The sequence below is a fragment of the Melanerpes formicivorus genome, unplaced genomic scaffold (genome assembly GCF_026170545.1).
Source record: "Melanerpes formicivorus ecotype bairdi unplaced genomic scaffold, bMelFor1.0.p_v2 SCAF_97, whole genome shotgun sequence".
Taxonomy (NCBI): domain Eukaryota; kingdom Metazoa; phylum Chordata; class Aves; order Piciformes; family Picidae; genus Melanerpes; species Melanerpes formicivorus.
In genome coordinates, this window is record NW_027142449.1 from 1,005,853 (window position 1) to 1,019,421 (window position 13,569).

A 13,569-nucleotide genomic window follows, 5' to 3' on the forward strand; every position below is an offset into this window, starting at 1 on the left:
CCAAACCTTCCACCAGTCTGGGCAAATGCATTGCAAATGCAGCCCTCCTCCAAGTCTGATGGAGAGGACGGAGGACTGCCCAAGGACCTATTCTGGGACAGCATCACCAGGACAGAGCAGACTCCATGGTGTTTCCATAGGCCCTCATGCAGTTTGGCCCCCTTGCAGGAGACAGAAATCCTCAGTTAAGTGTTTAGTTAACTAACATTTGTATTATAAACAGTGGGTAAAGGATGAGGAAATAGGACTTGAGCAAACCGTGAGAAAATGCCTTTTAGTCTGAGACCACAGCAAAGGGACTCCTGATCAAGGCAACGCTGTGATGCTTCAGATTCCTCTGCCACCCTGTATTCCAGCCTGGCCCCCGTGGCAGAAGAATGCTTATTAAAACAAATTGTGATTAGAAAGCACTAATTTGAGTGAGGAGGTTGCCTTTCTGCCGCTCAGATGTTTTCCCAGAACTGACCTCGGGAAAGATGAGCTTAGGCAGCAAGTAAGCTGAGGAGGTGCTTTCCTGGCCTAAGACACAGTGATCAGCAGAGATATTGATCGTGCTGTCTCTGGAACAACAACAAGAATTATGTATTGATTTCTCTGGAGACTAGATTATGTATTGATTATGCGAGCTGCAAAGCAGAGCCCTAAGTAATGCTATCATCCCTGGCTAAAATGGTGCCCGTAGAGTAGTGAAGTCAATAGAGAGGGGAGATGAGAAATCCATTGAGTCAAAGGGTAAAGTCCCACGGCAATTAATTAAATGACAAAACTCTCCTTGGCTCGAGGAAGGCCCAGGATTCCTACTGAAGTATTTAGCATCCTGACAAGTCCCCTAATAGGAATCCAAAGGACACAGTGAATAACGCTTTGAGCAAGTAAATCATTCCAGCCCATCCTGAATCCGTGCGACACACTGCGTGCAGACAGGCACTTCATTCATGCCTTACTTCAATCGGCTCATTGATGAAATGCACATGTTTTAGACAAATTGAAAACTAGATGTGGAGATAACTCTTGGACCAAACCTTAAGGGATCATTGGCTGCAGCCAGTGAAAAGCAATATTGTGCTGACCTTTTATCAACAAGATAATAAGCTTACACGGGGGGTAGGGGGGAGATGACTTGCTGGATGTAAGCGATATAAGCTGAATTTGTACAAGAAAGGTAACAACACAGAAAACAGTCCCTGAAGGCTTACCATTCAAAACACAAAGCCTCTGTCTTGTATCAAATTCTGCAGATTGCTTTACAGCAACTTAATGTTTCTTTCTTTCAGACCTTTCCCTTACAGTGACATTCACCTTTTGTTTTGGCCATCCCAAGCCCTAATTGTAACATGTTTCCTGCAAGGCATTCAGTAGAATGAAACAGAGGAAGAGGTCTCAGCACTGGAATCCAGTTCTTGATACAGTGTGACCTGCCTTTCCAGGATTCAGCCAGAACCATTCAAAAGTGATACCTGAAGCTTTCCTTATGGGAGATGGAAGGCTTTAGTGACCAGCAAAGATGACTCACTCAGAAGCACAAGTGCTGAAGCTTGCGTTTTATTTTGGTGATGAAAGTAGGAAGGCAGAAAGAAATCTCAAGGAGAAAGCAGGTGTCAGGATTAAAGCAATGCCATGAGGAAAGAAAACTCCTCTTTGACAATGCACAGGGCTGTGGGAGGTGTTGGAGAGCAGGAGCCTGGAGTCAGCTGCATGGCTTCACCCAGCTGAAGGGCTCATCTATCATTTGAGTTCCATCTCACCCATATTACGTAGATGTTTCCTTCTCAGTAACGAGCTGGTCTGAGAGAAGAGCACATTTTAGCCAGCAGACAAGTGGAAGGCCAGGCAGTGCTGCCTAGCCAGCTTCCCTTGCACAGGACTTTTCCCTCCCTTCCCTATCCTATAATTGTTCATAAAAACAAAGACATATTTTTCATTTAGCAGAATAACCATTGCTAGCCTTAGAGGGGAGTAAGGAGGTTATTGCTGTGTTCAGCTAACCCTCTGCAGCAAAGAAAGAAACTGCAAGCATGGCCTTTATTCTGTGCATTTCCTGGAGGAAGGGAGACCAAACAGGAATTCAGATAAGCTAAACTAAAGCTGCTGCCCTTCTCCTTATTCTGTGAAGGATATTAATGGGGATAACAATAGGCATTAAACATCCTATTCAGGCACATTTTTAGTACCCAGCTGAATCCAAATAGAAACTATAATGGCATGTGGAGACTGTCTGAACAGCCATTGCAAATCAATTTGGTTTTATATAGCCTCTCTCAGAGTATCTTGAGGTGATTTACAGTGAAGAGAGAAAATAATGGGGGCAGTGATTTAGTACAGTAAGGCATGGCAGCTGCCAGGCAGGGAGGCAAAAATGCTGCACACAGATGCAAAACTCTGCCTTAAAAGCGGTACAAAGGTAATTGTATCTCTTTGCTCTTCCAGGACAAGAGGCAGCCAGCTGATGAAGCCAGGCTGAGTGCAGTTCAGCTCAACTGTTCCACACAGCACTGAGGGCTTTTCCATGTAAAGACAGAGCAGGAACCTAACCCTGAAACACTGCCACTCAACCGGAGAGATTACGGAAAGCCAGGAAAGAAATGCTTGTGAGCAATTCATTTTAGCAGTTTTACCCTTGGATTTCACAACCTCAGAAATTTTAGACTTCCTGTGGGTTGGACCTTTGCCCTATGGGCTTATTAAGTCAAGAAGGCAGCTTTAAGTGCCTTTTTTTCACGGAAACTGTTAAAAAACCCTCTCTTGAAGAAGCAAGACTCCAGTCGTGAAATCTTGATCAGCGCGGCAAGCACGGTGTTGCTCCTGTTAAGCAAAGGCAGCACGCACATGGAGATCCCTTCAGATCACAGTGCTGAAGTGGTACATGCCTCAAAGCCTCTCTTCTTCCCAATGGGCACAGCTCTCACCAGTGCTTGTCTCCACATACCAAGGAGTAGACAGCCCACACTTGGACCACTTCCAGAAGGAGGGAAGCACATTTCGAGGATGGCAGGTGTCTTCAGCTACAGGCCAGGTCATCTGTGGGTGTGAATGTGTCCAGAGAAGGGCAACAAAGCTGGGGAGGGGTCTAGAGCACAGCCCTGTGAGGAGAGGCTGAAGGAGCTGGGGGTGTTCAGCCTGGAGAAGAGGAGGCTCAGGGGAGACCTTATTGCTCTCTACAACTACCTGAAGGGAGGTTGCAGCTAGGTGGGGCTTCTCTTCTCCCAGGCAACCAGCACCAGAACAAGAAGACACAGTCTCAAGGTGTGCAGGGGGAAGTTTAGGCTTGATCTTAGAAAGAAGTTCTTCCCAAAAAGAGAGATTGGCCATTGGAATGTGCTGCCCAGGGAGGTGGTGGGGTCAACATCCCTAGAGGTGTTTAAGAAAAGCCTGGATGAGGCACTTGGTGCCATATCTAGTTGATTAGATAGGGTTGGGTGATTGGTTGGACTTGATCTTGGAGGTCTCATCCAACCTGGTTGATTCTGTGATTCTGTGAACTCCCCTGCTCACCATGAAAACCTGTGTATTTTGGCATGCTCAGCATGTAGGGCATGTGTACTCCTTACATTTCACTCTCATCAGACAGTTCAGAATTGCCTGTTGGATGTGAACACTTCAACAAATTTTAGGCACCAGAGAGGTGTCTTCCTAGGTGAGGACCTGAGTTCATAGAATAGCTCAGGTTGGAAAGGACCTTTAAAGACCATCTGGTCCAACTTCCCTTGGGAAAGAGAGCCTAGATTACATTTTCCAGCACCCTCTTCAATAGCATCTTGAAAACTTCCAGTGATGAGGACTCCATCATATCCTTAGGGAGTCTGCTGTTCTGAGATATTCTTTGAGGCCTAAAGCATCCACTTTCCCTTCCAGGTGCCAGGATACATTCAAAATTTGTCCTCACTGTTGAATGTAGGCCAGGCAGGTGGTGGAAACCTGACCCACTCATGTCACCCCTAGCATCAACCACAATAAAAAGCTGCTAGACCACTTCTGAGCTTCCTCAGTGAGCACCTAGAGGCTGTTCAGGACGTCAAAGCTGTGAAGCAGCCAAACTGTGATTACCTAAAAAAGTGCCTCCACTCTTGACCATCTTGGCAAGTGCTAAGCCTGTTTAGCAGCCTCAGAGCTGATGCTGAATGTTCTCATCCAGAGCCCTCCAGGTGGGAGAATTCACTGCTCCCACACCTCAGAGTCTGCCAAGGGTGCTGTGTGACACCAGTGTGCAGGCAGTGGCTGTGTGAGTCACATGAGGCTGCCAGGACCGGTGTGGCCCCTATTCATCTGGGCAAGTGTTTTCTTTTCCTTTCTGCTGTGCAACCACCATGTGCTTTATTAAATACATGGGAGCCCATGCTCCCTAAGCAAATGAATGAACTCTAGGAGGATGACATCCTGACACACTGCATGTTAAATATGAATGGCATTGAAAAAAACCTAAGCAAGAATCAAAACCCCTTAATGAATATTAGAAAGCATGAAGTCTGCTTTTTGTTTTCATTTTGCTTCTGATCTTGTGCTCTGGGAAAAAGACTTCTCACATTGTAAGCCTGAATTATCTGTCCCAGGACTAAACCTGTAATTTAATTTCTTTCAGTCAAGCTGCTTGTCACACTATTTTTATGTCAAGACAACCAGGTTCTTTGCAGCACAGACACACACCTACTTAAAAGAAGCATGCCTCTGATAGCAGAAGACTTTGGAATCAGCAGCAATTTGTATCTTTCAGGAGACTGAAACTAAATGGAGAAATGCAGCTCCTGATGAAAAGGAGGTTTTTGCTGGCTGGGATGATATTCTGTTAGGGCATTTGGATTCAGGTTCACCCCTTTGGACTGCAAGTATCTAACCTGGCTTGAAATCACTAACTTCTAATGGCTTAAAATGTGCCTTTGGGAGACTCTTATTTCTCTCTCTTGAATAGAGAGGACAGGAGAGTAGGCCATCTGAATTTCTAACCTGAGTGCCTCAGTTAGATATCTAAGAAAGAATGAAATTAATGCAGTCTTTGCTCTATTTTAACAATTTCTTGTGTGGGAGACCCAGTAGAAAATCTATCATGCTACCCATTGCTATGGCACAGTCAATCCCACCTCTAGGAATCACATTCTGCTCAAGAACTTGAATATTCCCCTGGGAAGAAGCACAATTTCCACATTAAGGAGAAAAAAAGTGCAGCAAGACCGATGCAGGCATTAAAACCCCACAACTGGGGAGGCAGTTCCAGCTTTGTGTTTCCCTCTGCCCAAAGATGTTAAGGAATCTTGCAAATACCAGAAACGCTTCAGAAGAGAGTGTAAATATCCTGTGACCCATTTTATGTAATAAGAAACCAGGGACACAGGTCAAAAGGGAAGTGCAGAGCATGGAAGAGAAGGGAAGCTCCAGCTCTGGGGTTGCAGTAATTCCCCTTCCTCTTAACACTCCCAGGCAGCCAGCACCAGAACAAGAGGACACAGTCTCAGGCTGCACCAGGGGAGGTTTAGGTTGGATGTTAGGAAGAAGTTCTATCCAGAGAGAGTGATTGCCCATTGGAATGGGCTGCCTGGGGAGGTGGTGGAGTCACCATCACTGGAGGTGTTCAGGAGGAGACTTGCTGGGGTGCTTGGTGCCATGGGTTAGTTGTTTAGGTGGGTTGGATTGGTTGATGGGTTGGACGCGATGCTCTTGAAGGTCTCTTCCAACCTGGTTTATTATTATTATTATATTTGCTTGAAGAAGGAGCAAGTGCTCAGATTGGTCTTCAGTGCACATTCACTTACCTCACTAAATTATTCCATGTCCTGCACTGTGGGTAGCAGGTATGCCATGGGACAGCAGCGAAAAGATTTGACCTCAGAAAACTGAACCAGCAGCAGAAGAGGGACACTGAACTGCCAGAGCAGGTCCAGAGGAGGGCCATAAAGATGATCAGGTGTGCTAGGCTAAAACCAGCCCAAGAGGGGGATGGGCTGAAAAGAACCTAGTCTCAGGTGGACAAAGAAACCTGACCCAGGTGGGCAGAGAGACCTGGGCCCCGCTCTCCCAGTGGGAGGGGTCCCTGAGCCAAAGCCTATTCCACTCCCGCTCCCTGTCCACAACCGTATTTAAGGGGTGTGTGGGTGTGTGTGTGTGTCTATTGCTCTCTTCTTCAGCTCTCACTTTGCCAACATTCTACAGCTGCTGTTAGATGTTTAACCACATAACTGGGCCTGTTCCAGACTTCTAAGGAACTGCATCTAAGGAGAATCCATCTTACACCCAGAGAATCCTTTTCCAGCTGTGTCCAGTTCTGTATGCTTTTTTATTTACCAATTTTCCTTTTACCTTTGTAGCCTTCCTTTTACTCAAATGTCTTTTATACTTTGTTAAACTTACCTTTTTTTCTTCCAAATCAATTCAAGACTTCTTTTGTAATTGTACCTCTCTTTTTCTTCTCCTGTCTAATTTGCATTCCCTACCAGGAAAAAGGGGAGAGGGGAGGCAACCTAAATCTGTTCCATTTTGGGCTCTGGGAAAAAGCTTAAACCACAACATCAGGGAACAGGCTAGAAGAGCTGGGGCTGATCAGCCTGGAGAAGGGAATGCTCTGGGGAGACCTTAGAGGAGCCTTCCAGGACCTGAAGGAGGCTTACAAAAAAACTGGGAAGGGACTTTTGACAAGGGCTTGTAGTAATGGGATGAGAGGGAATGGATTGAAGCTTGACGAGGGTAGATTCAGGCTGGGTATTAGGAAGAAATTCTTTACAGTGAGAGGGGTGAGATGCTTGAACAGGTTGTCCAGGGAGGTCATGGATGTCCCCTCTTTGGAGATGTGCAAGGCCAGGTTAGATGAGGCCTCAAATAACCTGGGCTAGTGCAGGGTGTCCCTGCCCATGGCAGGGGTGTTGGAACTGGATGATCTTTAAGGTCCCTTCTGAGCCAAACTATGCCATGAATCGAAGCAGTGCTCTCCTCCTCTCACTTTACTAGCTCTGCTACCAGCAAAATGCCCTTCTCCATTTCCAGATGGCAACTGGAACAGTGGGAAATATTTTCCCTCACTATTTGTCCCTCTGCTGACAGAAATGTTAAGATGAATGATCATTTGGGTGGATTTAAAAAGCAGTGGAACTTTATGCCCCTAATGAATGGGCAGCAGGAACTCAAACTGCCAGTGCTCAATGGCTGAGCCTGAAACTATCCAGGCTCAGTAAATGAAACCAGATCTCAAAATACAGCCTGAGATAACTGAAAGTATGCATTGATATTTATTGTAGGAAAATGACTTACTGGAGAAAGGGGGGGAGAAAAAAACCCAGCAGTGGTCTGCTCTGCCCCTGCCCCTCCAAAACATATTGTATCATTTAAACACTCTAGAAAGACATCTGCCAAAAATGCAATGAATTCTTCTGAAGGTCAAACGTGTTTCTCTTGTAAAACAGTTGAAGCAGCAATTGTACATCTTGATTACTCTCATGAAAGCAAGTCAGGAAAAACCCTAGGACCGTTCTTGCGTTTGAAGTTGGATGTTTATTGCTTACCGGCAGTGACTTTTCTTGCAAAGGTTAAAAGGAGTCAGCAAATGGCTGGAACCTCCCTGAAAATTTGTGGCCCAAGTTGTGTCCTGCCCAAAATCCCTGCAGCAGGCCTGTATTTCTGTTTGGAGTGCCACCCTGTGGATGCAGCTCCTCTCCTCTCACAGCCCAGAGGAGCAGCTCTGGGGAACCCATAGCAGCAGGTACCTCTCAGCTCCAAACCATGCTGCCCTGTGGCAGCCTTGCATGTCCCTGGGGCAAATGGTGGTAGGAAGGAGTGGGAATTTTTATTTCAAAATACTGTGTCTGTTACCAAAGACAATTTTTGCCAGTGCTTTCTACTGCATTGGATGTTAGGAAGAAGTTCTTCCCCATGAGTGTGGTGAGACACTGGGACAGGTTGCCCAGGGAGCTGGTGGAAGCCTCATCCCTGAAGGTGTTTGCAGCCAGGCTGGATGTGGCTGTGAGTAACCTGCTGTAGTGTGAGGTGTCCCTGCCCATGGCAGGGGGGTTGGAAGTGGATGATTCTTGAAGTCACTTCCAACCCTGACAATTCTGGGATTTTGCAATGGTCTACAAAGTGCCACCAGCTCTTTGAGCTGGATAGGAAATAATTGTGGCATCTATTGGTAACAGCTGAGGTCTCTTCCATCACACCACAGGGATAGAGCCTTGCACACCAAGAAGAGATCAGAGAAGGCCCTTGTTCATCCACACATTAATTAAGCCCCTAGCAAACTCAAACTCATCCTTAGAAGTCAGCTTCTGGATTGGATTAGATTTTTTCCTCCTCTCTGACTGTTTGTACAAGACTTGCTGGGTTTTTTCACTGGAGACTGCTACAATAAATTGTAGGAGTCTGGCTTACAAAGCCTGTAACAACCTTGTTCAGCAAAGGTGTGCCCTGCAGCATTCCTTCAGTAATGCCACTTTGGCTGCCCCTTACCTCTGGGGTGAGGTATTTCATCATGATTTCCTTTCCTTTCTCTCCCAGCTTTTCATCTGGAGCAATTTCATATTCTGCCTGGAACAGACACAAAAAAAATGTAAAAAAAAGGTCAATATTTACACTCTTATTTCACCATTTTTACTTCACTTTGGATGCAGCCTCAACAAAATGCTCTGTCTGAAAGATCTGAAGGACAAATACAATTTTCTGATGGAATTAATACCCATGCACTCCATCCCACTGACAAACTTCCCACTGTGTTTTGACCAAGTCCTAGTGGTGTGCTTTCTGTGACCACATGTCTTAATTACCACCAAGATGATTCCATCCCTCTGCATCTTACAGCCTTGCCAAGACAGCTTTCAGAAAGCCTTCAGTGACAAGAGACAGCTCAAAGGGAAGGTGGACACAGAAGGTGAAATTGTTTCTCTAAGCATTGGAGAAAGTGAATGTTTGTTGATCTTGTCACAGTGGCATTTCAAGCAGCAGATCATCTTTTTGGTTGAATGTGTCCTTCCTATTTGTTTATTTATGCCTTCCCCTTGCTCTAACAATATTTCTGCAAAGCAGAGAGGCTTGCCCAGCACTTTTAGTGATCCTTGACTCAGTGCCTCCAGAAGGCTGAGATCAGATCCGAGAGCTGATTTCTTTGCACCAAGACAAAACAAGAGAGACCATTTAGAGGAACAGACACTACAGGCAAAATCCTGTTTGACTTCCCCAGTGCATTAAAAAAGAGAGCAACCCATTTCCCAACACAGAGTTTACCTACTTTTTAAACCTCTGCCTGGCCTGTGTACTGCAGCATTATTGACTTGTGATGAGTTTCAGGACAGAAGAAGCAAAAGAGGCATTGCTTGTGCACCACAAAGACATTAATCACTTCAGTTAAAGGGTTGGATCCGTGGGCACTCGAAGGAAGCATGCACTGAATGGGACTGCAGTAGCCAAATGCAACAAGTCCTTAGAGACATTCCCTCTTGGCACTGCCCAGGGTATGAAGCTTTAGTCTTAGGATCAAAATATTTTCCACAGAGTGAGAAAAAAAGGAGAGGGAGAGAGAGAGGGAGAGGGATGGGGGAGAAGGGGGAGGGGGGGGAAGAGGGGGAGGGGAAGAAGGAGGGGGAGGGGGGAGAGGGGAGAAGGAGAGGGAAGGGGAGAAGGGGGAGGGAGAAGAGGGGGAGGGGAAGAGGGAGGGGGAGGGGGAGAGGGAAGGGAGTGGGAGTGGGAAAGGGAGTGGGAGGGGGAGAGGGAGAGGGGGGGAGAGGGAGAGGGAAGGGAGTGGGAGAGGGGGGAGGGGGAGAGGGAGGGGGAGGGGGAGTGGGAGAGGGAGGTGGAAGAGGGGGAGAGGAAGAGGGGAGGGGGGAGAGGGAGAGGGAAGGGAATGGGAGAGGGGGGAGGGAGAGGGGGAGGGGGGAGAGGGAGGGGGAGAGGGAGAGGGAGGGGGAGAGGGAGAGGGAAGGGAGTGGGAGGGGGGGAGAGGGAGAGGGAAGGGAGTGGGAGAGGGGGGAGAGGGAGGGGAAGGGGGAAAGGGAGAGGGAGGGGAGGGGGAGTGGGAGAGGGAGGCGGAAGGGAGTGGGAGAGGAGAGGAGACTCGAGGAGAGGAGACTCAAGGAGAGGAGAGGAGACTCAAGGAGAGGAGACTCAAGGAGACTCAAGGAGAGGAGAGGAGACTCAAGGAGAGGAGACTCGAGGAGAGGAGAGGAGACTCGAGGAGAGGAGACTCGAGGAGAGGAGAGGAGAGGAGAGGAGAGGAGAGGAGAGGAGAGGAGAGGAGAGGAGAGGAGAGGAGAGGAGAGGAGAGGAGAGGAGAGGAGAGGAGAGGAGAGGAGAGGAGAGGAGAGGAGAGGAGAGGAGAGAAAACCAAAAAAGATATAAAAAGGAAAGGAAAGGAAAGGAAAGGAAAGGAAAGGAAAGGAAAGGAAAGGAAAGGAAAGGAAAGGAAAGGAAAGGAAAGGAAAGGAAAGGAAAGGAAAGGAAAGGAAAGGAAAGGAAAGGAAAGGAAAGGAAAGGAAAAGGAAAGGAAAGGAAAGGAAAGGAAAGGAAAGGAAAGGAAAGGAAAGGAAAGGAAAGGAAAGGAAAGGAAAGGAAAGGAAAAGGAAAGGAAAGGAAAGGAAAAGGAAAGGAAAGGAAATATAAATAAATAAAATAAAGTAGATAAATAAACAAAACAAAACAAAGCAAATTAAAAAATAAGACAGGCTAATGGACTTCATGACTGCATTGAAAGCAAATGGGCTCCCAGAAAACCCCTGCCAAACCAATTCAGTAACCTGTTCCAATCCAAGCTGTCTGCTGTGATTGATGAGGAGGGAAGTTAAACAGAGAAAAAAAAAAAGAAAAGAGAAAGAAGGTAAATCAGACTGGAGTAGCAAACATTTGGAAGAGCAGATTTCAGGACTGTTGGAAGATGTATGTAGTGCTCTGAGCTTGATGCAATAAATCCAGGGGCTGGCTGTAATGGATACCCGAGCTAAGCAGTCCTAGGAACGACATGGAAACCACAATGTAGTAATAATGCTATTAGCCGTCTCTCTGCCCGGTGCTGATTTAGCTATTGCAGCTGAAGTCTGAAGCTACATAATTATACACATCCAAAGCAGGTTGCTTGAGCAATCTAGAATTACAATCTGATTTGGTTTGGGGAAATGGCAATGCCCACAACCAGCAGGGAAAACCTGTACTGCTGATGAAACAGATGCTGAGAGCTCAAACCCACAAGCGCAGTACCTCTGTGCTTTTGGTGACCACTTTGGGGCTGAACTGATTATGTTCTCATAAAACTTAATAGAAGGGTTTAAAAACAATCTTCTGTCCAATTTCCTGTCCTCTTTAGATGGTATCTGAGTATGGGGCTTAAAGCACAGACACTATGAATTGTTTACAGCATGAGCCAGCAGTGTGCCCAGGTGGCCGAGGAGACCAATGGCATCCTGGCCTGCATCAGCAACAGTGTGGCCAGCAGGAGCAGGGAAGTCATTCTGCCCTGTACTCAGTGCTGGTTAGGCCACACCTTGAGTCCAGTGTCCCATTCTGTGCTCCTCAATTTAAGAAGGACATTGAGATGCTGGAGCATGTCCAGAGAAGGGCAATGAGGATGGGGAGAGGTGTGGAACACAGCCCTGTGAGGAGAGGATGAAGGAGCTGGGGTTGCTTAGCCTGGAGAAGAGGAGGCACAAGGGAGACCTTATTGCTGTCTACAGCTGCCTGAAAGAAGCTTGTAGCCAGGTGGGGGTTGGTCTCTTTTCCCAGACAACCAGCACCAGAACAAGAGGACACAGTCTCAAGCTGTGCCAGGGGAGGTTTAGGCTGGAGGTGAGGAGAAAGTTCTTCCCAGAAAGAGAGATTGGAGAGATTGGCCATTGGAATGTGCTGCCCAGGGAGGTGGTGGAGTCCCTGTCCCTGGAAGTGTTTAAAAGGGGACTGGATGAGGCAGTTGGTGCCATAGTTTAGTTGATTAGATGGTGTTGGGTGATAGCTTGGACTTGATGATCTCTGAAGTCTTTTCCAACCTTATTGATTCTGTGATTCTATGATTTTTCTCTGTGGCTCCTTACAAGGGGGCAAAGCCACGGCAAAAGTAGCAGAAGGAACAATTTTTTTTCTTCAAGGTAAATCTCATTTGGAGCTTAACAGTTTCAGGTTAGGTTCACAGGCAAACTAGGTGTTTTTCATCTAAAAAGAAACCAGAGCCCATGTGTTCTAATAGAAGAAAATCACAGTCTCACAGTATAACTTAGGTTGGAAAGGACCTCGAGGATCATTGAGTCCAACCTATCAACACAGACCTCATGACTAGACCATGGCACCAAGTGCCACGTCCAATCTCCTCTTGAACACCTCCAGGGATGGTGACTCCACCACCTCCCTGGGCAGCACATTCCAATGACGAACGACTCGCTCAGTGAAGAACTTCCTCCTCACCTCGAGTCTAAACCTCCCCTGGTGCAGCTTGAGACTGTGTCCTCTTGTTCTGGTGCTGGTTGCATGGGAGAAGAGACCAACCCCCTTCCCGGCTACAACCTCCCTTCAGGTAGTTGTAGAGGGCAATGAGGTCACCCCTGAGCCTCCTCTTCTCCAGGCTAAACAATCCCAGCTCCCTCAGCCTCTCCTCACAGGGCTGTGCTCAAGGCCTCTCCCCAGCCTTGTTGCCCTTCTCTGGACACCTTTAAGTGTTTCAATGTCCTTCTTAAACTGAGGGGCCCAGAACTGAACACAGGACTCAAGGTGCAGCCTAACCAATGCAGAGTACAGGGCACAATGACTTCCCTGCTCCTGCTGGCCACACTATTCCTAATGCAGGCCAGGATGCCATTGGCCCTCTTGGCCACCTGGGCACACTGCTGGCTCATATTCAGGTGGCTGTCAATCAGCACCCCCAAGTCCCTCTCTGTTTGGGAGCTCTCCAGCCACTCCGACCCCAGCTCTGCATGGGATTGCTGTAGCCAAAGTGCAGCACCTGGCACCTGGACTTGTTGAATGCCATCCCATTGGACTCTGCCCATCTGTCCAGTCGGTCGAGGTCCCTCTGCAGGGCCTTTCTACCCTCTACCCTAGATGTGACTAACATCTGCTCCTAACTTGGTGTCATCTGCAAACTTGCTGATGACTGACTCAACCCCCTCATCCAGATCATCAATGAAGATGTTAAAGAGTACTTAAATGTAACTGTCTGTGCAGAAGACTGCAAAGAAAGAACTCCTTTGCATGGAAGCATCTAGGAGGTCTTCCAACTCCTCCATTCAATGCTAGCTACATTTTCTTCCAATAATGACCATTTTACTCTCCTTCATTTGCTTTGAGACTTGTAATACATTGGCCTCCTAATAAGTAAAAGCTGCCATTTGAAGTGCACCAGGGAGATGTCAATAAATTCATTGTCCTTTTGCCCCAGATACCCTACTACATTTGCATCCCATTCAGCCTCCAGCAGGAAGCAAATTAGGACAGACCAAGAGAAAGCAGAAGTTCAGCGTTTCCTGATGGGATCCAACACACACAGTGCTAAATGCGCACACACACACACACTCATGATCAGAGTATCTCATTCTACCTCAAGACAGTTGGGAAGGAATAAAAGGAAGGTTTCATTATGCTTGCATTTGACATCCTCAGGAAGCGCGACACTGTGGTGGTGAAGGTAGG

The 13,569-nt window shown here is 47.2% G+C and overlaps 1 protein-coding gene across 2 annotated transcripts in view; it reads right to left on the bottom strand.

The window, feature by feature from the left end:
• The window catches only part of GRK5 (G protein-coupled receptor kinase 5), a 251,979-nt gene that overhangs the window by 64,166 nt on the left and 174,244 nt on the right, over positions 1 to 13,569 (bottom strand). For both annotated transcript variants that reach the window (XM_068166115.1, XM_068166114.1), the window contains exon 4: positions 8,422 to 8,499. In XM_068166115.1, the coding sequence (XP_068022216.1) occupies positions 8,422 to 8,499 (78 nt within the window). The remainder of the gene's footprint in view (positions 1 to 8,421; positions 8,500 to 13,569) is intronic.